The sequence below is a fragment of the Pteropus vampyrus genome, unplaced genomic scaffold (genome assembly GCF_000151845.1).
Source record: "Pteropus vampyrus isolate Shadow unplaced genomic scaffold, Pvam_2.0 Scaffold50, whole genome shotgun sequence".
NCBI lineage: Eukaryota > Metazoa > Chordata > Mammalia > Chiroptera > Pteropodidae > Pteropus > Pteropus vampyrus.
Window position 1 is genome coordinate 6,784,852 of NW_011888831.1, and position 25,352 is coordinate 6,810,203.

A 25,352-nucleotide genomic window follows, 5' to 3' on the forward strand; every position below is an offset into this window, starting at 1 on the left:
CTATTAAAACTTGAAAAGAGCCAGAGAACCTCCAGAATAAACTCATTAACTTTTATGGGCTAATAAATGGAACCCATTAAATTCTCATTCTCCCTATGCTGGGCCAGCTTAACCTCCAGAACCCAGAGAAATGGGCTCCCTGCCCACTGTATCCCCCAGGCTTCCCCCATACCTACCTGCAGTCATGCCCCTCCCCCAGCTGAGAGCTGGTGCTGTTGCCAGAAGGAGGAGATCAAGCCTGACACCTCAGAGCTCTGAGTTCTCCTCCTGTGTCTATGTCAGAGGGTCTAGCAGCTTAGGCCCTGGAGAGAGAATGTCTGGCACCTCTGCAGGGCTGCCAGAGTGACAGGAGGTTCCCCTTGCCCTTGCAGAGAATGGCATTGGGCTGGCAAATGAGAGCATACACCTGTCTAGATGGCTCTCACCACACCCAAGATGTCTCCACTCTACAGATAAAGAAACGGAGGCTAGAGTGGGCAGCCCCTGCCCAGGTCACACAGCTGGTGAAGCATAGATTTGGGATTAGAACATGAGATATTTCCGGCCTATGGTAGAGAAAGAGCTGCAGAAAAATAGCACCAAGGGGTCAGCCAACCTGTCCTTGAATGGCATCTGGAGTTGTAAACTGTTGCCTCGTGCAGTGGTTCCCCCAGACAGGGACACTGCATAATGACTCTGACCCTTCATCACCACCTCCACACAGACCAATTCCAGCTCCACAGCTCACCAGCACTGTGACCCTTGGCAGCCTCCTGGGCCTCACTGAGCCTCAGTTACCCGCTCTATAAGACAAAGACAATAACACCTACATAGCTGGATGCTATGAAGAGGAGTCCCTAGTTGTATGGCTTCCCGTAAAAATCAGCTAGATCCCCCTCCCCCATTCCAATCCCAGCCTGTTGGGGGTGGGATACATGGGCCCTCATCTCTACCTTCACCCAGCTGGGCCCTGAGGAGCGGGTGGCAGGGCAGGAGGCCTTCCCTGGGAGGCCCAGGCTGGGGCTGGTGGGAGGGGGCCTTCAATCTCAAGAGGGGCAACAGGAGGTGGCATGGGCGGGAGGCAGGAGCGGGAGAGAATCCATTGGGGAGGCATCTTGAATGGCTCATTAGTGCCGATGAAAGCCTTTTTTCATTTTGTCTAAATACTTTAAACAGGGCTCCCTCCGATGTCTATTTGCATAGCTTAAGAGCTAATGTAGGGGGGAGGGCCCAGGGCAGCAGCAGAGGCAGGGCCACTCCAGGGCTGGGGGCTTCCAGGAAGCTCCAGGCCTCCTTTGCTGTGGGGAGAGTGGTGGAGAGAGGGGTATGGTGTTTCTCAGACCCAGCCCACTTGGAAGATGCAGCCCCCAGCCCAGGGGCAAAGAGGAAGGGAGGGGCGAGTACATTCCTATGTTCTGGCACTAGGTAAACTGGGCAGGTGGGGATCATGGGGTCTATCTTATTGTGGGCCAAAGCTCTGTCCCCCACAGACATGCAGGACTTGAAGGTGGCTGCACTTTGCAGGGGTGGTGCAGTATTGCACTCTACACGGAGGCTACACATAAGGAACACCGTCTCCCAGAGAGGAGAGGCCCCACTCTAGAAGCCTGCCTCAGTATTGCCCTGACCAGGGGCTGCCCAGCCTTGAAGTATGGCTTTTCCCTCAGTGCCCCAGGGAAACTGCTATTTAGAGCGTTCAGATTCTCATAAAACCTCTCCAAAGTGCCTATTTTATCGCCAAGGACACAAAAGCTTGCCCAGGTCCACATGACTTTTAAGTGACAGAGCTGACATTTGAACCCAAGTATGTGTGACTCTGTGACTCAGTGTTGTTGGGTCTCTGGTTTGGGTTCCATACTCAGATATGCCCCCAGGTGGGGGCAACCTGGGTCCCAACCAGAAGGTTTCCTGAGGGCCCCACTTGATTCAGGCTCAACTCAGGTCTCAGATGCCAGAAACTCTGGCCCCAGCTCCACTTCTAACCTACATGAGACTTAGGACAAGTCCATTCCTCTCTCTGGGCTAGAGTATACTCTGCTGGGTAGCTCTTGTCTCTTGTCCCGTGAGATCAGTTGGTATGGAAAGACTAAGGCTTTGAACCCAGATTAACGTAGGTTCAAATCTCAGTTCCACCACTGTACCAGTGGGCAAGTCCTCATCTCACCTCTCTTTGCTTCAGGGTCTTGGGCTATAATGTGGGAATAAGATTCCCATCTCATAGAGTTGTAGAGTCGATTAAATAACACAAGATCTGGGGACAGCCTGACTCAGTGTGTGGCATACTATAGGTGCCTGGTAAGACTGGGCATCTGGGCCCCTGACGCGTCCTTCCATTGACCACTGCACCACACTCTCCCCTTTTGTCAGTCTTTGCACCTTTAAACTCAGTTAAGCCAGGCTGAGAAAAACCCAGGAATGCAAGTGGGAAGTTACGGGAAGGGCTTCAGGCTTCCATCAGAGTCAACCAGGCTGTCTGGAGATGCCCTCTCCCCAGAAATGGCTTGTTTCCCTGAGATTATCTTACCCTCTCTGACAGTGGGTGGCACCCTCCGGGACCAAGAGGCAGCTGATTGCCGAATCAATTTGCTCGTTTGATATGCTATCTCAATCCCATTTAACCAAGTGTTCAGTCCCCCCAGATAACACAATCAGTGCAATCGACAGTGACGGGAGGTGCCCATTAGCTCTGCTCCATTGCCCAGCACCCACCTGGCAGCCCACGGGAGGAGCTGGCCCCACTATGGTCCCTTCCTGAGACAGAGGATCTCTTTGCACGCCCTCTCCCAATGAAGAATCCCACAGGTAACTATCCTGGGAGCCACGGGCCACATCTCCTATTAGGCAATCCTGGAAGGGGACACTGGAGCCCCAGGGGCTGATGAGAAAAGCTCCTCTTCCTGTGACATGCTAAGATCAGTCTCAGCTCACCTGGCAAAGACCATGTGACATCTGGGGAGGTGGGTAAAGAGAGTAGCCCTGTCCTGGAATGTCACAGGCACTGCCTCTACCTCCCATCCCTGACTCAGATGAAAGACACAGGGCACTGGCAACCATCTGCTCCAGGGGGTATGGGCCTGGCTAGGCATCTAGTTTAGGCAGTGTTGTCAGTGTCTGAACGAAATGCCAAGGCACAGATGGGCTACTTTAGTAAGCATCCCCAGATAGGGGTTGGTCCTGGTTTCTCAGGGCATTGGGGCACCAAAGCCCCTCTAACCCAGAGGAATGGAGAGCCCTCTGACCTGTACCCACCTTCCCCACCCCAATTTCCTCCCTCCTCCCATTTGTCTGACACATCAGAGCTGCCATAGTCTCTTGAACAGAATGTAGGCCATCTGCCACTTCCTCATGCCTGCCAATCCATGGGGCGGGTGTGAGCCTGTGGAATGACAGCCCCACCACCAGACATGCAGAGGAACCGACCTTCTCCTTGCAAACTCTATCTCACTCTGGCTGTATTTCCCTTCAAGTCCTCAGGCAGCCATTTTGAGAGGTATTAGAATCAGAATATCCTCCCAGCTTTCTCAGAGCTGGCAAAATTCTATATGAGCTGAACCTGGAGCCAGCATCCATTGACCTTTTCCTGGTAGTCAAGGATCTGGGGAGCCTAGTGGGCCACAAGCAGAATATGTATTATCTCTCCAGCTAAGAGGTTGAACAAGTCAATATAATCAATAACAGAGCAACCACAGACCAACAACAGCAAATAAGTTGCATCTTCCATAGCCTATCTAATCCACTGGTAGTGGCTGCCTGGATAACTGTTCTGAGAAGGATTCTGAAGTCCCATGTGACTTCAGCAAGAAATAACCAAAATTGGTTAACAATGTCTGCCATGGATTAGGGGTGGGTAGGTAGCATGGCGGATGACCCTTCTATCCCTACTTTGGACCCTGGCTAGTGTCACAAGAAAAATAAAGGGAATTCAGAGAGATATAGCAAATGGGGAAGGGAAGTAATATTACCTCAGTTAATTCTAAAAAGGAACTCCATTTTACAGTTGAGAAAACTAAGGTTCAGAGAGTTTAGGTTATTTGCCTGAGGTCACGGAGCCCCAAAGTGACGGATTTGGAATTTGAAGCCACATCTGCCTTACTCCAGAGGTTGGCTCTTCCTACTCTGTTCACATTTATGTCCTAGAAGGACCGGGAAAAAAGAAAGAAAGGAAAGAGACTAAAGAAATGACTGAGAAATGAGAGAGATGGGACAATGAAACCTAATGGAACCCTAAGAAAGATGTCATAAACCCAACAGGGAAATCCAAAATAAAATCCCAAATATATGAAGCATTTCCTAAGACTAATGATCAGCAGTTTCACTAAGAACAGAAAATGAACTTTAACGAACTATAATCTCAGGTAGAACAGTCACTGTGGTGGAGGTGCTCTTGCTAAGGGTGTCATCTCAGGTCAAATAACTGGCCATGTGACTTTGAGCAAGTCACTTCCTTTCTTTGACCTGTTTCCTCATCAGTAAGATAAGGCCTTTGAGATACATTAGGGGTGGCAAATATTTGTCATGTTGGTCTGAGGAATTAAGCATGGCTGCCTGGAGTGCTGTGTTGAGAAGGATTCTGAGGCCAAATCTGAGAACAACAGGAAATAGTGCAATGATAGATAGCAATGTTCACCTCTAGAATTGGAGGGGAAAGGATATCTCATGTACCATCCTTGAATATGTGATATCATCTCACTTTCAGCTCTAAAATTCTATAGCTCCATGATTCTCAATGGTGAGCATACTCCCCAGGGCTCTCTGTCAAAAGAGAGATGCCTCTCCTACTGCCTGGACTGGGTGTGATGCTGCTCTCTGTGGGGAAGGGGGATAACCTCTGATCATTATTATTTCAGGACTCTCCTCAGAGGCCCCAACCATGGGGGAAGGTCAGGCCCCAGGCCTCGAGGAGATGGATGGAGAGCTGACAGCAGCCCCCACACCTGAGCAGCCAGAACGAGGTGTCCACTTCATCACAACCGCCCCCACCTTGAAGCTGCTCAACCATCACCCACTGCTTGAGGAGTTCCTACAAGAAGGGCTGAAGACAGGAGAGGAGGAGCTGAGGCTGGCACTGCCTTTCCAGCCTGACCCACCTATGCCATACACCCCAAGTCCCCTTCCCCGCCTGACCAACCAGGACAGCCGCCCCGTCTTCACTAGCCCCACTCCGGCCATGGTTGCAGCGCCCACTCAGCCCCAGTCCAGGGAAGGACCCTGGAGCCTGGAATCAGAGCCCACTGTGCTTCATACCACAGCTCCCCTACCTTCAGGGCCCAGCATGGTAGTACCTACCGCAGGCCCAGGGGAAAGGCCCAGTACTACACCCCCTAGCAGAGCATGGACTCCAACCCAAGAGGGTCCTGGAGACATGGGCAGGCCGTGGGCTCCAGAGATCATATCCCGGACCGCAGGGCTTGGGATCGAGAGAACCACTGCGACCTCCACAGCCTCAGGGGATGATGAGGAGACCACCACCACCATCATCACCACCGCTATCACCACAATCCAGCCACCAGGTCAGCTAGCTACTTGATGGCTTGCAGATCTAGAAATGGGGGATGGGGGAGCTGCAGGGCCCCTAAATTCCTCTCTCCATCACTGTGCCAGCCTGTTTCGCCCTTTGGTACTAAGGGCCAGAATGCAGGAGGCATGTGGATTGGAACCAGATAGACCTCGGTTCAAATCCTTATTGGAAGCAACTACTAGACCCTTGGAATTTTATTTAAGCTCTCTGAGCCTCATCTGTAAAACAGCGGTAGGAATACTTACTTCACTGACCCATCATGAGAACTAAGATTACACACAGTAGGTACTCAAGAGAAGATGGTCCCTTTCTTTAAATGGGAGAATAGATGTCCCAAGAGGTGGGCTTCAACACACACACACACACACACACACACACACACACACACACACACACACACACACGTCAGCCTAAATTGGACCCCCTATGCTAGGGTTGGGCTTAGCCTGTGTCTCCTCCTGCCTCTCAGGCCCTTGTAGCTGGAATTTCTCAGGCCCAGAGGGCGTTCTGGACTCCCCCACAGCCCCCAGCTCACCCTCTGATGTTGGTCTGGACTGTTTCTACTACATCTCTGTCTATCCTGGCTACGGTGTGGAAATCAAGGTGAGTGACTTAGATCCGGCAGGGGCAAAGCAAGGGCTGGTGTGCTATCTTTCCAGAAAGGTGCCATGGGGGGAGGTGGGGAAACTCAGGAGTATCTTTTGGAGGGGAGCCTTGGGCCAGGGCTAGGTGATGGGCTTAAAGCATAGTCGGATACTAGACCAAGGAGCGAAGAGGCTCCTGCTCTCCTTCAGCAATGTCCTAGGCTAAGAGGGGCTATAGCGTGCCCATCCTCTTCCCCCCGGGGTTTGATCAGGGGCTCAGGAGAACCTGAAGAGGGATGTCCAGCCCCAATGAGCAGAGGAACGGGTGAGTGTCTGAATCCATGTGGCTGAGTAGAAAGAACACAGGGGGGCCTGGCTGGGCCCGAAAGCCATTCACTCATTTATCTACTCTTATTCCTTCAGCAAATATTCCCTGAGCAGCTCCTGTGGGCCAGGCCCTGTGCTGGCTCCTAGGATGCAGAATTGGGAAAACAGACATAGCCACAGCATCAGAGAGGTGACCGGTGGTGAAGGAGTCAAACTGACAGCCCCAACCTCCTGCCCCTACCTCTCTAGGCCATCTCATCCCTTTGCATCTTTAAATTCTCTCTTAATCCCAAAACCTGAGCAAGCAGGACCTCACAGATATGCCAGGCTCCTCAACCTCCACATGCCCCAAACCTAGCTCTTCCTTTTTATTCCTTTAGCCTGTTTGTCACCCCACTCCTGTCTTCATAGACTGACCTGAACCATTCGGAAACCAGGAAGAGACCATCACAATGCAATATGGATGGTGTCCGTGAAGCTGTGCAATGTGAGGTCAACTTGGCTCTTCCCTTTCTCTCTTCTACCAGTCCCATCAACTCACACCCACGTTCTAACACCATGACACTCCCCAGAACTCAGATTGGCCTGCTTCTCTCCCTCCATCACAACCATATGCTTCAGGCGCCAGTATCCCTCCCCCCGATGATGCAGTGGCCTCCTCACCAGTCACCCCACTCTCACTTGCCCCCTACTATCCTTCCTTCACCTACACTACAGTTATTTTTCTCAAACAAAATCAGTCCGACCTCGACACCTCCTCTGAATCCAGGCCAGTCCCCCTGGGCCCGTTTTGAGCCACTTTCTCCCTCGTTCTCTTTTCTCCCTTTGCGCTGAACAGCTTGCAGCCAACCAAATGGGCCAAGCCCACTTTCCCCTCAAGCCCCAATTGCACATGCTGGTCCCTCTGCCTGAGAGAGCCATCCTACTATCCCCTCCCTGAGGACTTAACTCAGCCCTCACTTTCTCTGGGAATTATCTCCTGGTCCCCAAAGCCTGGGGCTTCCATCATCCTGGGTCTTATCAGTCTGCCTTCTATCAGTCTGTTTATAGTTGTTCATTTCCTCAGCTAGCCTTGAGTGTCTTGAGTGGTACCCTGGAGTAAGGGGCCCAGAATGGGTTCTCCACGGACTAACTGAACAAACGGACATGTGAATGGAGAAAAGAAGGAATTAGGCAACAGTTGAGAAATCAGGCTGGCAACTGAGGAGTACAGGGAATGGGGCAGAGGGAGGAGTCCAGGGAACAGGGCAGCACTACCTGACCTCCACTCTTAGCCTGCTCCCTACCCATCCCAAAGCTCCTGGATCCCAGCCTAGAGCCAGCTATACCTGTCTGGGGCAGCATCCCAGCCCTCCTCTCTGGGAAGGTCAGGTCCAGGCCTTTAAGCCTGGCCCTGCAGTGGGGGGACTGTTTCCTACTACTGGTGGGCCTCTCCCCTTCTTTCTGTAACTGTTTACTCCTGGTCTGCCAAGCCCTTGCCCCTCACTTTGGGCTGACTGGGAGGGTAATTAGGAACAGCCACCATCACCCCCCAAGCCATTAGTGCTCAGTGCCACTTAATTAAGGTAATTAATGTAAAATCATCACCTAATGAGAGGTGGCACCGGCTGTGGCTCACCGAGTAGAAGGCACCAGCTGCAGGTGTGGGAAAGAAGGTGGGAGGGGGCAGATGCCAGGCTGGGTGTCCCCTGCACGCCTGGGCTGGCTACACCTGCCCCAGAAGCCTACCACCCCAATCCGAGGCCCACTGGGCCAGGCTGGGCTCAGTCCTAGTACTCTCCACCACAAAGAGGCGAGATGTTGGTTCTGCCTGACCCGGCCCTGACCCGGCCCTGACCCAGGCATAAGCCCCACTCTAGATGCCCACCCCCCTCATGTAAGCCCTGTGTCTGTTGTCTGCTGCTGCCACATTTTTTTCATCAGAATGCAAAAGCCGTTACCAGGCAACCTTGAGAGGAAGACCTGCCACAGCCCTGGATTGCTGTCAGGAAATGTGGCAGAGAAATGCTGGCCCTACCCTCTAGCAGGCCACTATGGGGCAGAGTCCATGGGGACCCTGTGGGCCTTTATGGCCTGAGACAAAGTCTGAGGCCAAGGCAAGGAGGGCCAGGAGGGGAAGGAACAGAATTAGCCAGGTCAGAGCAGGATTTAAGGTTCTTCTTTGAGGGCCAGTTTGGGCAACCTCTACTCCTCCTATCTAGGCCTCTTGGATGCACTATACAGGCCACTTAGAGACCTGAAGAATTACTGACACTGTAGACCCAATGGCTAGTTGGAAAAACCAAGGTCAGCAAAGAAAGGGAATTGCCCAAGGCCACTTAGTTAATCATTAATTAATGTTTTCTGATGAATGAATTTTTCCCATAAATATAATTTGAGCAATTATTAGGTGCTAGGCTCTGTGCTAGGCACCAGGGACACAGCTCTTCACAGTTAGTGGGAGAGTTGGAAATCATAAACAGAATGCTTAGTGCTGTTGGGGATGGGGGTGGGAAGCACAGGGAACTGTGGAAATTCCAGAATGGGGCATACTCTGCCAGGCTGGGGAGTCAGAGAAGGCTTCCTGGAGGTGACAATGCCTGCTTTGAGGCCTGAAGGAGATAAGCCTGGGTTAGAAAGCAGAAGGTATGGCAGACTGGCCCTTGAAGGCTGCTGGGCAGTTTGGACAAGTGACTTTATTGCATAGGAGCAGGAGGTGGACTTAAAGGTTTCTGGATTACATTCCTACCAGAGGCTGGGCCTGAGAAATGCCCTCCTACCCAGGGCTGGCAACTAGGCTAGGCCATGCTGGGCATTGGAGGTTGGATGAGTAAGGCAGCCGGAAGGCCTAGAAGGCGGCCCACTGCTCCTTCGGGCTTGGGGAAAGGCTTGTGGCTTTTCCCCATCATGAGTAAGCCTCTGCCTGCCCCTCCATGAACTCATGAGGATGGCTCAGTGTCGGCAGAAGGGATGGAATCCAGGAAAAGAGGATGGGAGGAACCATGGGAGGAGAGGAGCATTCTAAGGACCCATAAATCACACCCCTGCTCAGGTCAGCCTGACGTCGTGCTGAAGTCCTGCCATGTGACCATAGCTCTGGCTAAAATCTGGGGCTCTGAGCAAGACCCTCTCAATCCCCTTTTAGAGAGAAACAGCCTCAGGGGTTCCAGAATTGCTAACAGCCCAAGTCTGGATCACAGCCCCTCACCTCCTGACCGCCACCTCCCTTCAGGGCGCTACAGCTATTTGTGCCTGCTGAGGCCGAGGTGTCTGAGCTGCCCGCAGGGAAGATGCCAGGTCAGGCCTTCCATGATCAGAGGAGGCTTGCTTGTTTCAGCTGGGGGTTGGGCACTCGGCTAGACTTTCTTGAGAGATCCAGAGAATCCTTCAGGATGAGTACACACAAGCCCCATGGCCCATGCAGGTCCCATCCCTTCTCTAGGCAGACAGTCTTCTTTGAGCGCTCCAGGCCTTTCTGGGCCTGGCACATGCCTCCCACTGTGCTTGGCATTCTAAGAGCCTTCCCATTGCCAGCTTCCATCTTGGCTTGGCTGCTCCCTGTACCATCTGGAGCCTGGGCATAGCTGCCCACCATCCCTGCCCTAGTGCCCCAGGTGGCCCCATTGGAACACACCCCTCCCATGCCAGGCCAGCTGCCAGTTTGATAGCCAAAACACCCTACCCTTCTAGCCAGGCCCAATATGGATGCCAGGAGCAGTGTGGTGAGTCATTGGGTAAGATTTCTGGCAAACTCCTATTTCCTGGCTTCTGAAAGGCCCATCTAACAGGGGTGTAGGCAGCTTTAGCCCCATGGATTTAGGCCCCTCTCCCATCACTAAAGCAGACCTTACCCCATAAGGGTTTGTGGAAGAGCATCAGTCAGACAGGAGCACAGAGTCTGTCATGTAGGACTGGGGTTCCAGTCCTGGCTCTGCAGCCTATCTCTCAGTGACTGGCTAAGCCTCTGGTCTTCTCTTGGCCTCATTTTCCCTCTCTATAAAAGGAGATTGGACCAGATGATACAGAAGGCCCCTCCCAGCCAATCCCTCTGAGTGTGGCTCCTCTTCTTAGTCCAGAAAGCTCCCTCATGGGCCAGACTGAGCAGTGGCACCTCAGGCCCTTGATCTTACTTCCTGCTTCCTAGCAGCTTTAGGACCTGGGCCAGGGAGAGGAAGGCTCCCAGGTACAGTGCCTCCCAGGCAGAGCCCTAGCAGACCTAAGGGTGAGGTGTGTCTACAGCCACCTGTCACCATGGCAAATGCCAGGGTTTTAACAGGGCGGGCCCCAGGTCTCCTCAAGAAACGGAAAGAGGACTACTAATGCTATGTCCACTCTGCTGAGCTCCTTATAGGCAAGGTCTAACTTAATCCCCACAAAGTGGGCACGATTATCCCATTTCACAGATGAAACAGATTCAGAGAGGCATGTGACTTTCCCAAGGACCTTTCAACTGTCAATGATGAAGCTGAGATTTGATCCTAGGACTCAAGAGGCCCTGTCCTTCCCCTGGCCCAAATCAACCTAGGTGTGGCAAATCCAAAGAGGGAGTTCAGGTAGGAATAGTTGGAGGGCTCCACCCCAACCCCTTTTCTCAGCCCAGCTCTGCCTGCTCCTGTAAGACACCCACCTGGAATTCTCCCGGTTTGGAGGAGGGGCTGGGTTGTTGTGCATGAAGACAAAGCACTAAACCAGGAATCAGGAGTCCTGGCCTGGAGTCCTGGCATTGCCTTGAAATTACTGTGTGACCTGAAGAGGAACTCTCAACTTCTCTGATTACAAGGGTCTCTTATCTATAAAGTAGAAGCAAACGGCCTGTCCTGCCTCCTTTATTGAGGTTTTGTGAGATCTGAGAGGATAATGGATATGAAAGAGTTTTGAAAACTGTAAAAGGTTTCATGGGGAAAATTGTGATTATCCTGTTGTTGACATGAGGGAACATGTAAACATGAGTGAGCACATTTATGTGAGAGTACACATAAATGTGCTCACTCATGTTCACAGGTACCAGGGCAAGTGTTTGAGGGAGCTGTGTGCACTCAAGTGGGCCTGTCAGAGTACATACATGGGTGTTGGTGACCAGGATAGTGTAGTGGTGCATGGGGCTATGGTCAGCTCCAGGGAATGGGGGGGCTCAGGTACTGGGAGTGAGGCTCACACACTAGAGTCATCCTTGAGCTTATCTGCCTGTGAGGGGTTGTACTAGAGCAATTGCATGCAAAGACTTGAGGCACCATCCCACCTATGAGTCACACCACTGGGACATGTTCTGAAGATCCAACTGACAGCTTCCATGGGAATAGACAGGCCAGTCAAGGCTGATGGTCTGGGGGTTGGTAGAGGGTGACCTGAATCCTCCCATGTCCCATTTAGGAAGGAGTCAGCCCCCTCAATGTGGCTATATTTCCTTCCTTAGACTGACACTATGAGCAGTGGTAGTCCAGAGTCCTATGGGAATTGTCCTCAGCTCCCTCTGCTTCTGTCTTCCCGCTGCCTGGCCCCTGGCTCCCCTCTTGTTACTGGCTAGGGGTATGAGAAGATAGCCCTTGTGAGCAGAGCTGACATTTCAATCTGTCTCCCAAGCTCTTCAGATGCCTGCAAATTGCATCAAGACTTCATCACCCGCCTTGTCCAACACCCAGCCCTGTCTGGCCTCTGTCAGGCCTAGCCCTCAAACAAGTAACAAATTACATTCCAGCTACTGCAGCAAGCCTGCAAATGGGTGCCTAAAACACAGGGGACCAGAGCTGCATAGATAGCCTCTAGCTAAGAACAAGGTACCTTCTGGTTGTGAGTCCTGGGCAATCTGGACTTACTCCACTCCATGCTCGCATCACAACCCGCACCACCAGGCTTGGCTAGGAACCAGGCCAGCTTGAGGAGGCATTGCCTTCCCCAGATCAGAGGCAGCCAAAGGCCTCAGCTCCCAGTTTTCCCACCTTGATGGGCTTCTGAGCGGGGAGGATTGCTGGTGGGAACATAAATCTCAACATCTCGGAAAAAGCCAGGTCAAGCCAAAATCCACCTCCTTGCTACGCCTGGTAGTCCTGGGGCCTGGGAAAAAAGATGTCTAGAAGTCTATCTTCAGGTGACACACTGATGAGGTTGGGATAGAAGAAGTTGCCTTTTCCTCCAGCAAAGCAAGACTCTGCTGCTAACACCTGTGTGACCTTTGCAAGTTACTTAGCCTCTCTGAGCCTCTATTTACTTATAGAAATTTTACTACCTACCTTATGCAATTATGGTGAGGATGAAATAGTATTTATAAATAATACAAGGCATGACACATTGTAGGTGCTCTGTAAATGGTAATTATTGTTTTTACTACTGCTGCTGCTGGCAAAGCAGCAGGGTTGGGAGCTGGAAGCTAGAGGTCAAAAGGGTGTTTATGGGAGCCAGGAAAAATGCTAAATTCATTTCTACTTCTCTGCCTTTGCTTCCTTAGTAATTTCCCAGCAGAAATGTCCTCCCTTCCTCCTTCTCCTCCCAGTCCTGCCTCCTTAAGGTGCTCTCAGACCCACCTGCTCCATGCGTTTTCCCTGAGCCTGCAACCCCTCTACTCCCCGCCTAGAGGATTCCTGCTGCACGCGTTCATTGCCACTTAAGGCAGAATTATATGCTGCCTGGCATCTCTCGATAATTACAGATTCCACGTGTGAGTCTTGTTTGCCCAACTCTAGAATCACAGAATCTCCAAGTTTGAAGGGACCTCATCCAGCCTCCGCCTGCCGCAGGAATTCCCTGAGGAATGTCCTTGGCAGATGGTCAGGCAGCCTCCACCTAAATGTGCCCCAAGGGAGAGCTCCTATGGAGAGGAGGTACTTCTTCCCTAGCACCCTGCATTGAGTTTTCTCTTCTGCCCCAAAGACCCACCAGGTCTTTTCTCCCAGGCAGGGGAGTCTTCAGAGCTCTTCTATTCTCAGCACCCACAGTCTAAGGGGCCCGGCATGGCCTTCTCCTTGGCCCTGGATGGGCTCAGCATCCTCTGGCTTCTCAGCTCACAGGAATCTGGCAAGGATTGTACCTCCAGCGGCTCACACATTCACTGTCTACACATATCTTTATTGAATTGCCCAGTGAAGAGGGAGTTGTGACCTGAAATACCACCCTAGGCTTTAATAGAGAGATGGATAGAAGACAGATAGAGAGAGCCTGAAGCAAAGGAACTGACTGGCTTGGCTTGGGAGTCAGAGGATGGTGGCCCTTACATCTGAAATAATGACCTGCTTCACCAGGAGGAGAAGGAAAGGCATTCCCAGTGCAGGGTCTCCCATATGCAAATACCCAGAGGGTGGAAGAGAGATGTAGCCTGTGGCTGCAGTGCAGGTAAATGAGGCTAGTAAAGCCACTGGGGCTAACCGTGAGCTTGGAATTTTGGACCTTGTCCTCTGGGCAATCTGAAGTCATGGATAGGGTCAGGGTAGGAGAGAGACATAATCCAATTTGAGGCAACCAGGGCCTAGAAGATGAGTTGAGGATGGGAGGGGTAAAGGCCATTCTCCAGGTGAGAAAAAATGAGTAGGGTAGATGGGAGCCAAGACTGCCATAAAGTGATAGAAAGGAGGAACCAACTGGAATATTTGTGAGATAAGATTGGGAGGGACTTGGTGATGTCACTTAACTAGTCCAGGCAGTTAACCCTTGAAGGCCCTGCCTCAGAGCAACATGATAGGGACCCTGGAGACCATGTAGATCAGAACTTCTGACTTACAGAGTATGATTTAGTAGATCTGAGGTGGGATCTGAGATTCTGCATCTTTTACAAGCTCCCAGGTGATGCTGATGCTGCTGGGTCATATTCTCAGTAGCAAAGACCTACACTGGGCCATTTTATGAGGAAACTGAAGCTCAAGTAGTCAGCATACTTGTCTAAGACTACATGGTTAGAATGAAGCCCCAAATCTCTGGGCTCCCAATCCAGTGCTCCTTGTACCAAGCCACACTGCCACTTCCCTTCTGGGCAGAGTCTGTTGCTGGTCGATCCTTGTTTGACTGAATGGAGGCAGGAAGCCCAGAAGGATACTCCAGAAATCGAAGGTCTGAGGATTGTGGTACTGGCAAAGGGCTCTGTGATGGCCAGAGGGAAAGACTGGAAAAAGAGGTTACTGAGGCTAGAAGCAAGAATAGGATGGTGGCTGGCAAGTGCGGGCACAAGGTGTAAAGCCAGACTGAGCAGTCAGCAGGGGCCAAGTTGGGGGCAGGGCCTGAGGGCCACAGCAAGAAATTTAAACCAGATACTATGGGTTTTGTGGGCTCAATGGAGAGCCATCAGAAAATTTAAACAAAGCATCATGATCAGCAATAGGTTAGGGCTATGAACTGGCTGTAGTTCAGAAAATATTGATGTGGAGGGAAAGTGGGTTAAGCCCTGCAAGCAGAGAGGCCAGCAGGAGGCTGCTTCAGTGATCTAAGTGAGCAATAATAAACAGGCACTGATCAAATGGCAGTGGGGAGGAAGAGTGGTGAACAGATTTGGGGTCCATTTGACAGGACTGAATGACTGACTGATAGGATGTGGGGTACGAGGGAGGAGGCATGTTGCCAGTTTCTGACTTGGGCACACAGGTAGGTAGTGAGGTCATTCCCTGAGCTGGGGAGCCAGGGAAGCTGCTGGCTGGGGGAAGAGAGTGGCTCAGTATGAAGCAGGCTGAGTGTGAGGTGCCTATGAAGCAACAAACAGGGAACATCCAGTGGAAGCTGAGCGCATGGTTCTGATGATTAAGACCTCACAGTGCTGGCCAGGCCCTTGGAAACCATCTAGTTCAACACACCTACCCCATCCCCACTTTACAGATGAGAAAACTGAGCCCAGAGAAGTGAAGAGACAGGAAGCAACTGGTATAGTTGAAAAGCTTCTGAGACAGAAACACACTTACAAATCCCAGTCCTGCTAATAATCTCTGTGTGAGACCTTCAGGTCCTATCTCACAGAATTACTGGAAAGGTAAAATGAGCTCCTCCTGTACTGAAGTGCCTAGTTCATGGTCTGGTGGCTCCAATGCCCAAGGGACACTGAGGACTGGCCATACCTAGGGCCTACAGAAGACTGAGGGTAGCAGGATTCAGTCAGCAGGAAAAAGCCTGATTGGTCTTTTGTTCTGTCTATTCCACTGGCAGGTCCAGAACATCAGCCTGCAGCAGGGGGAAACAGTGACTGTGGAGGGCTTGGGGGGTCCTGACCCGCTGCCCCTGGCCAACCAGTCTTTCCTGCTGAGGGGCCAAGTCATTCGCAGCCCCACCCACCAAGCAGCCCTGAGGTTCCAGAGCCTCCCGCCACCTGTTGGGCCAGGCACCTTCCATTTCCACTACCAAGGTAGGCCTGGGCAGTGGAGGGAAGAACCAGCCCAATCTGGCTGCCCTCCTAGGAGTTTCTGGTATTATTACAGCCTGGGGGGAACAGGGCAAGGTTAGTAACATACAGCACAGGTGCCCAGTGAAGCTGTGTACAACTGGAGGTGAGTACTGCACATCTGACACCTCCAGAGCTTTGTCTCTTCCACCTACCACCCTTCAGAGAACTGGTCTTGAAGGAGGACTGATACAGGATCAAGTAGCCCCCAGGTATGCCTATTGCTATTCATTCATTCATTCATGCATGCATGCATTCATTCATTCATTCCGTATAGTTTTCATAGGCATCTGCTCCTTGTCAAGCTTGTGCTAGGTACTGATAATATCAAGATGAACCAGCCAGTCCTTGCCATCAGAGTTCAGAATCTCAAGGGGAAGCAGACAATTAAATAGGCAATAACAATATAAGTCCTCTCCCCAAATGCAAAGGGGCCAAGGTCAAGGGCTTGACAGTAATGATCTGGAGGTGCCTAGCTAACGGCCTGGCCTTCCTGAACTGCTTCTCCCACTCTGGACCTGGCCCATGCCCTAGTTAGCTCAGAACATCTCTGAAAATAGAGAAGTGTCATGCTGTAATGGAAAAATCACAGACTCAGAAGATGAGCAGATCTGTGTTTGAATCTCCTTCCTACTGCCTGTTGACCTTGGACAAGTCATTTGAACTCTCTAACCCTCCTTTTCCTCTGCTGTAAGATGAGACCAAAACACATACTCTACAAAGTCATGGTGAGAATTAAACAAAATGGCATGTATCAACTGCTTAGCATATGCTCCATGAAGGAACCAGAAACTAGTATTGAAGAGCTGGTAAGACGAGGAAGGAAGAAGGAGTTTGGGAATCTGCCCCTCTTCCATCAGCATCCCTCCTGTCCCCCCTCTCCCAGGCAGTCTTCTTGATCCTTTGTACTGCACCAACAGGGTAACCAGTTCAGACTGGAGGGTGCTAATTGGGAAATAATTGGTATGAGCAATCATAAGATTACCTTGAATTATCATGGACCACTTCCATGGCCCTGTGGGGGGTCATAGCCTAGGGAGGAGAAGAGGCACTCCTCTGGAAATGGGGATGCCTGGGACCCACCTATGGAGCACTCACCCCTTCTTGGCCTATCCACCCACACTGGGGAAGCAGTATGGCATGACAATAGGGAGCCTGGCAGTGGGCAGGAGATGGCCAGGGGCTTGGCAAAGACAAGGGGCGAGCTGAGAGAAGGGTGAGCATCTAGGTGGCCCAACCAGCCTCCCTAATGGCTCATCAATCCTCCCTAACAGCAGGCATAATTTCACGCCACGGTAACCTTCACTCTTGCTGCAAATTCCTTTGTAAAAAACCCCAGACCTCCTCTCTCGCGGGCCAAACAAAGGTGGCTGACAGACAGGGAGTTAGAGGTCCTGCAATGGGAAACAGACCCCAAGGAGGGGCTGAGAGCGCTGGCCCAGTCCCACCTCCTTCTCAGCTCCCAGAAGCCCTCCCTCCTCGGCCCACTTTTTGTCAATGATCAGCTCTTTCCCTAATGAGTGTAATTCCCCTAATTATAGGCTGTAATTAGCCCTGATCCCAGAGATGGGAACAGGAGGAGCATGTACTCACATGCGTGCCTCCCTGGGCTGGAGACAGAGGGTGCCAGAAGAGGGGGTGAGGAGCCTAGTACCAATGCTGCTGCTAAAGCTGTCCAAGATAATGTTGGAGATCACAAGGATGGGCACCCACGAGGGCCTCGTCTGTAGAACCAACTTCCAGCGCCCCTCCTACAGCCTCAGACAGGGTGAGGAAGCAGAGGGCCCTGCCAGGCAACCCTTCCTCCCTCCTGAGCATTCCTGGCACTGGACTTGGCTCCAGAAACAGCCGTCAGGGAGAAAATAGCTCAACAGATTGCAGTGGTGCAGGCTCTCCGGGAACAGTCGTCATGGCAACAGGAAGAAGCTTATCCTGGGAAGTGGCACTTTACCCACTATGGAGTCTGAAGGCTTCATCATCCATCCCCTTACTCCCCACCGTCTCCTGCTCACTTCATCTCAGCCCAATTTTCTAATCTGTGAAATGGGGTACTTCCCTTCCCAGAGTTGTTATAACTCATGGGGAAGATCTAAGTACAGGTGCTGAGCATGACATCTGGCTCATGGCCTAGAACTCCCTGGGTATCATACCCCCTCCATTCTGGGTACAGTGCCTCACGCCCTCCTTCCTATCCCACACTGGCCTGGGGTTTCCTCCCAGAGCATTGTGAGTGGCTGCCCTGAACAACTACCCAGGACAACCTTGTCTATTGTTCTCAGGTTTCTCTGACTCCTGAGCCCAGGTCTCTACTCCTGGGGAAGCAGGTGAGAGAGGAGAGATGTAAAGCAAGTAGGCTTCAGAGCCAAGAGCTTGAAGGGCCTATTCTACCACTTAATAGCCGTGTGATCAAGGCAAGTTCCTCAGTCTCTCTAAACCTGAGTTTTTCTCATCTGAAAATGAATAACCCCTGCCTTGCCTGCCTTCCTGTGTTGTAGACATCAAGTAAGAAGAGTGTGAAGGCATTTTAGAAGCTGCAAGGTGCATTCTGATGTGAGGTGCTTTATTAATCAAGATTATAAACAACAGCAGGCTGGTGCATTCGATATTTGTTCTGTGCCAGGCACTGCATATCTGTCCTCTCACGTAACAACGTTGGATGCAATACTCTAAATGGGTGGGTAAACAAGGAAACTAAAGCACAGAGAAGTTAGGTAACTTGCCCAAGGTGGCACAGGAAGGAGAGGAGCCTATGCTCAAACCTAAGCAGTCTGACTCCAGGGCCTACCTCCTCAGCACTGCCTTATACTGCCTGCCAATAACAAGTAACCATTCATTGGCCATTCTCTTAAGAACCCTGTGAGAGAGGGAAGAGTAGTTATCATCCCCTTTCACAGACCTAGTAACTAAGGCCAGGGAAGGTGAAAAATCACAAAACTTTTTCTGGACCCTAGTTTGCCCAGAGGAAGCTTTTTCTACTCACACAAAGGGCCACAGAGGCTAGTAGAGTCCATGCTTAGACCTCTCTTTCCATCCACCTGGAGCCAGTGGTAGTAAAGGTTGCCCACACCCACCCCACCCCATGCAAGATCCAAGAGTCCTTCCTCAGTCTAGACCATCCCCATCTCTCCCACCAGCCCCAAAGGTCTTTAGCCTCTGTAGCCTAAGCCTTCCCTCAGCCTCTCTCATTGATCCCTCTAACCCTCTTCCTCACCTCTCAGACCCCATTTTTAGCTACCACCCCAACTTGGCCCTAAGTTGGGATTGGCCAGATTGTTTTGTAGGATTTGCTGCCACCATTCGGTCGTATTTGGTATGACAGTCCCAAAAGCTACAGTTTCCCAGGGCAACTTATCCCTCCCCCAACTTCCCTGAAGGCATATATTGCCTCCCCACCATCGCCCCATCCAGTTTTTAAAAGCAGTATACAGCCCCTGCCATCAAGCTATTTTAGCATTTCAATGAACACTGGGGAAACTTTTACTGTCTGCAATTCATATTTGTCCCCTATGGGAAAAATAATATAAATACTTTACATCATAGGCTTTTTGCTGTTTCAAGTGCTTTCACATCTACATGTCTTTTAATAAACATTTTTTGAAGATGTACTATCAGCCAGGTTCCAGGGATACCAAGTTGAATAAATTACTATCTCATTTATTCTCACAATAACCCTGTACGTAGGCCGGCATTTTGAACCTCATTTAACAAATGAGGAAACTGAGACACAGAAAGGCTAGTAACCTGTCTAAAGTGTCAGAAAGGTTAGGCCAGAACTCAAGCTTCCTAACTTCCAGCTCTGTGCTTGCTCCATTAAGCAGCCCAGGCTGCTGGAAATATCATGGATACCTCTTAGGGAAGGGATCAGTATCTTTTCTGGAATTCCTGATTTTTTTCTGGCCCCAAGTGACACCTCCAGGCAGGCTGGAGTAAACCCCTTTGCCCTAGGTATGACTCGGCAGCCCGCCTCCCCCCGCCCCCCCGCCCCACACACACACAATGTTACCCATTCTCTCTCTGCAGCCTATCTCCTGAGCTGCCACTTTCCCCGACATCCAGCTTATGGAGCTGTGACTGTCACTAGCCTCCACCCAGGAGGCAGCGCCCGCTTCCACTGTGTCACTGGCTACCAGCTGAAGGGTGCCAGGCTCCTCACCTGTCTCAACGCCACCCAGCCCTTCTGGGATTCCCAGGAACCTGTCTGCATCGGTGAGTGGCCCCAGGAGACTCAGTGCTGAATAGAGGAGTAAGGTGGGGGACTAAGCTGTGCTCTGTTGCTATCTAGCGCCTTTATTTGCTCTCCATAATGAGCCAGAAAACGGCTACACACCTCAGCGGCATCTGTCCAACCAGTACTCAATGAGCGCTTACTGTATGGAGGCACCACGGCTGCAGAGAACTAAATTAAAGAGTGTGCCCTCGAAGAGCCTATACTTTCTGAAGAAGGGGGAAAGAAAAGCACATGAGTTATCAATTTTCACAGCAGGAAATAAAAAGTACCAATGAAGAGATATAAAGTAACCTGGGAGGAGACAAAGCAATTATTCTCAGGCATTTAGAAGCCTTCCTGAAGGAAGTAGCATTGGAGGTTTGACATTTCAGTGGAAGGAACAATGTGGACAGTGACACAGAGGTGACGAGAGGGAGTATTTAGGGACAAAGAAGACGGCCGGGTTTGACTGAGGCCTAAGACATGAGGAGGGGGATGTGGGAGGGCCTTGAACCTCAGCCAAGATACTGGAGTGGGGAACTGTTGAAGTTTTTGGAGAAGAGAGAAGAGCTAGGAACTAACTATTCCTCAGGAGAGCCAGCCAAGTGGCATCAGCAGGCTAGGAGGCCAGCCAGGCAAGAGGGTTTGAACTTAGGCAGTGACTTTGAGAATGAAGATGAGGGAAGAGGTTCCAGAGACACTGATGAGTGAAAGGGGGAAAGTGGAAGGTGACTCCCAGGTTCTGGTCCTGGGTGATCAGGTAGTCTGGGAGAGCGGCCAGTTGAGAGTAGCTTGCTGGCAGGAGGAAGATGGAGTGTTTAGTTTGCAGTATTAAAGGCAGCTTGAGTTTTTAAACCTTATTTCACTCTATACACTCTTCCTGGGTGCCAGGCACAAGCAGAGGTGAATGAGCCAGGGGTGGTCTCTGCCCTCAGGGAGCTCTCTATCTAGTGGGAAGATAGGCAAGCAGCTCAGCAGATTCAGTGCAGACAGTGCTGTGATGGGAGGACCTCAGGGTGCAGTGGGGATCCAAGGGAGGAACTGCTGTTCCAAAACGAGGAAGGAGGCAAGGAAAGCTTCCCAAAGAGACAACATAGATGGATTATAAGAATGTTCGCCCAGAGAAGTGGAGTGGATTCCTGGAACAGCAGATGGAGAGGTATGAAGGGATAAAGCAAAATGCTACAGCGAGGACATAGTGAAGTGTGCCTGAAGAAAAGGGTACATGGGGAGAGACTAAAACCAAGTCAAGAGATGGTTAGGTTCATAAAGGGCTTGGATGCCACGGCTTGACCGTGGACTCTATCTGCAGAGCAATAAAGAATTACTGAGGAACTTAAGTATAGGATGGGGGCATGATCAGATTTGAAGAGCAGTTCCATTCTGAGAACAAGAAAAAAGGTGGGTCTGCCCTCTTTGCAGAGAAACAGAGAAGCAACTCACTACAATCCCCTCCCCAAGAGGTTTATGAGGTTAAAATATTCTGTCTTGAACATTTGGAGACAAAGACTATGTCTTGGCAGCTTGGTCTCTGAGAGCTGGCAGGGTCCAGAGCTGTGTGACCAAGAAAGGAAAAGTGCTGCCTGGAACCAGCTACACTCTTGCCTGAGACTGCTTCACTTAACTGGCCATACTTAACTGCTAGGAGTTTGTGGCCAAGTAGCCCAGCAGTCCTCAGTGATGGGTACAAGCAAGTTGTTCAGCCTCTACTTGCAAAGAGAGGGAAGTCCCAGGCCAGAGGAGTCAGTGCTGGAAAAGCCCTAAAGAGTCAGCCCAAGAATGACAGTGGCAGTGATGCTATTTCAGAAAGTGTTCAAGGCCATCTCCTGGCTAGCAGTATCTGCTCAGGGCACAAGATTTGGAGGTGAATGATATGTACACACTGTCATCCCTGATGTAATCCTACCCTCTTTTACATTCACTCACTGATTTTATTCAACAAACACTGAATATCAACTCTGCCTGGCCTGAAAAACCTGGACCCTCCCCCGGGAAGTCCTAGTTAAGGGACACATCTCAACAATAACTGATTTTAGAAAAGTGGCATGAGGTAGAAGTAGCAGATATACCCAAGAAGCCCTGGGCAAGGGGCTTTGAGAAAGCCCACTCTGGGAGTAAGGAGAGTCAGGAAAGGCCTCCCAGAGGAGTCAGCAGAGAGGGAAAGTGACTCATCCAGGGCCACACAGCTAGGCCTTGGCAGATCTACCACAGTCAAAGGAGTTGCACATAAATAGTCCCAGAGGTGTGGAAGATTAGGAGATAGGATTCTGGAGTCTAGGCTGCCTGGAGCTGCAGGGTCATGGGGGCAAAGAATTAACTTTCAGAACCATGAAGGCAAAGATCCCTGCTGCCCCACGCACAAGGTACAGAGCTAGGACGGGCAGAAAGACTTGTTAGGCTGCCTAGGACCCAGTCAGGGGTCCAGCACACAGTCCTATCCCTGTCGCGCAGCTGCCTGCGGTGGAGTGATCCGCAATGCCACCACTGGCCGCATAGTCTCTCCAGGCTTCCCGGGCAACTACAGCAACAACCTCACCTGCCACTGGCTGCTTGAGGCTCCTGAGGGCCAGCGGCTGCACTTGCACTTTGAGAAGGTTTCCCTGGCAGAGGATGACGACAGGTGAGATGTCCTGGTGAGGTGGGAGTGTCTGGCCTGGTAATATCTTGCTAGAGGGATGGTATACAAGCATGGGGCCACGCCCCATACGGGTCAGCGACCAGCCACACAGATGCTGCTCTGCTGGCCCAGGCTCATCATCCGCAACGGGAACAACGTGGAAGCCCCGCCTGTGTATGATTCCTATGAGGTGGAGTACCTGCCTATTGAGGGCCTGCTCAGCTCTAGTCGACACTTCTTTGTGGAGCTCAGTACTGACAGCAGTGGGGCAGCTGCAGGCATGGCCCTGCGCTATGAGGGTGAGCCTGATAGGGCCTAATCAGGGGTGGAGGGCTTGGGAGGGGGCTTGGGCCTAGGGTCTCTTCTGTCACACCCTCCTCTTCTCCCTCTATTGCATCATCACTCTTTTAAACTCAGCCCTTGCTCACCTGGCACTTAGGCCCTCTCTCCCTGCTCCTCCCCTTGAGTCCAGGATTCCCAACTCATCTTTGCAGAAGACCCTTGCCTGGACCCAGGCCCCCTGGTCCAAGTGAATGAATTCTCTAGAATTTGAAAAGCAAAAAAGGCCTCAATCCTTAGGGAAGAAGAATTTGCTGTTAAGAGACATTCTAGAACCACGCATGCATGCACACATTCACTAATTCATTCAAAACATTTATTGAGTCCCTCTCAAAACTAGGCACTAGAAATACAAAAGTTATCAGGACAGCTTCCTAAGCATAATAGGACTAGAAACTCTGGTCTGTCCCTGCCCCCTCCTCCAAGCACAGGACATACATTTGTAGTAAAGATGAAAAAGGCCCTTGGGAGGGAAGTTGGAAGACATCTGCCCCCTGTGTTTGCCCCAGTCAAGGCTGAGCTGGACTGGGCCCTGTGGTTTACAGCCTTCCAGCAGGGCCATTGCTATGAGCCCTTTGTCAAATATGGCAACTTCAGCAGCAGCGCACCCTCCTACCCTGTGGGTACCACCGTGGAGTTCAGCTGTGACCCTGGCTACACCCTGGAGCAGGGCTCCATCATCATTGAGTGTGTTGACCCCCATGACCCCCAGTGGAATGAGACAGAGCCAGCCTGCCGAGGTCAGTAGGCACCAGTGGATGGGCCTGCCAGGGACACTAGGGTGGGCACTAGGGAACCAGCAGGGTGGGCACTAGGGAACCAGCCGCAGAGCCTGGGGCCACAGGGGCCCAATGACAGGTATGACTCAAGCTTCCCTCTGAAGAAGAGCTGGGGGCTCCCAGCAATGGGTAGACACTTCTGTGAGCAAATGGCAGCCCCAGGACACAGCACTGGGGGGAACAGGGAAGGGATACACCTCCCAGACCACCCCTGCCTTCCAGCTGTGTGCAGTGGGGAGATCACAGACTCAGCCGGCGTGGTGCTCTCCCCCAACTGGCCAGAGCCCTACGGCCGTGGGCAGGACTGCATCTGGGGCGTGCATGTAGAGGAGGACAAGCGCATCATGTTGGATGTCCGAGTGTGAGTGACCACTGGGCTAGGCCAAGCCAGCTCCTAAACAATGGAGACATGTCTTGCCCATCCCATCCTGGGATCCCCTGGCCCACCCTCCCTGACAGTCCTCCTCCACAGGCTGCGCATAGGCCCTGGTGATGTACTTACCTTCTATGATGGGGATGACCTGACAGCCCGGGTCCTGGGCCAGTACTCAGGGCCCCGTGGCCACTTCAAGCTCTTTACCTCCATGGCCGATGTCACCATCCAGTTCCAGTCGGACCCCGGGACCTCGGTGCTAGGGTACCAGCAGGGCTTCGTTATCCACTTCTTTGGTGAGCTTGCCCCTGCCCCACCCCATGCCTGGGAAAGAGGAGATGCCAGAATGCAGACCCCAAATCACGGCAAGTCAGAAAGTCCAAGGCAATGAGAAGCATGAGTGCTCTTATCTGACAAGGGAAAGCTGGAAACACTGAAGGAAGCTAGTCTTGTTCTCCATCTTTCCCCCAGAGCCCAATGGGAGAAAGCCTGCCTTCTGTTGCAGCAAGAGGGATTTGGTAGGTGGCAGGGAGAACTTCATAACAAAAATAGGGAACTAAGGAAAGGTTTTTGATACTACCTTTCTAATAATCTTTAATAAAAATGACAAGTTTCCCCATTCTACCTGACCCTGTCTCAGCACTGAGAAACTGGCCAACATGTTTTTGGAAGGTCAAAGCCTACATGATTATCTAGGAATCTAGGAGACAGAATGATATCAGGAACAGGCAAGAAGGGGCCCTTGAGCAGGGAGAATGAATCGCTGAGCCTGCCCATGCCACACCCAGGACAAACTGGCAGGAGCCCAGTGCCTTCAGGGTAAGGGAGGCTAGCACAGTTGCTTTGGTGCTGGCTGAGGGTCTGCATCTTGCTGCCCCTGTGCCCCTAGAGGTGCCCCGCAATGACACGTGTCCGGAGCTGCCTGAGATCCCCAATGGCTGGAAGAACCCATCACAGCCTGAGCTGGTACATGGCACTGTTGTCACTTACCAGTGCTACCCCGGCTACCAGGTGGTGGGATCCAGTGTTCTCATGTGCCAGTGGGACCTAACCTGGAGTGAGGACCTGCCCTCCTGCCAGAGGGGTGAGTGCACCTATTCCCCAGATTCCCCTCCCAATGTAACCTATAAACCTCTCTCCTGGACTCTGAACCAGACTCCAGCTGTTATTAGCTGGTATCCTTGAAGTTCCTTCAGCTCTCATGGCCTCAGTTTCATCATCTGTGAAATGGGACAATACCTTTCCATAAGGTTATCTACCAAGTACTCCAAGGATTTCGTTCCAATTGATTTTGTTAACTCTGA

General features: G+C 51.6%; 1 protein-coding gene across 1 annotated transcript in view; it reads left to right on the top strand.

The window, feature by feature from the left end:
* SEZ6 (seizure related 6 homolog) overlaps window positions 1-25,352 on the top strand; it is a 43,553-nt gene that overhangs the window by 15,116 nt on the left and 3,085 nt on the right. The window contains exons 2-11 of the mRNA XM_011359935.2: window positions 4,827-5,489; window positions 5,967-6,100; window positions 15,502-15,697; window positions 19,754-19,939; window positions 22,392-22,560; window positions 22,690-22,856; window positions 23,442-23,636; window positions 23,898-24,036; window positions 24,148-24,344; window positions 24,938-25,132. Coding sequence (XP_011358237.2) covers window positions 4,827-5,489; window positions 5,967-6,100; window positions 15,502-15,697; window positions 19,754-19,939; window positions 22,392-22,560; window positions 22,690-22,856; window positions 23,442-23,636; window positions 23,898-24,036; window positions 24,148-24,344; window positions 24,938-25,132 — 2,241 coding nt within the window. The remainder of the gene's footprint in view (window positions 1-4,826; window positions 5,490-5,966; window positions 6,101-15,501; window positions 15,698-19,753; window positions 19,940-22,391; window positions 22,561-22,689; window positions 22,857-23,441; window positions 23,637-23,897; window positions 24,037-24,147; window positions 24,345-24,937; window positions 25,133-25,352) is intronic.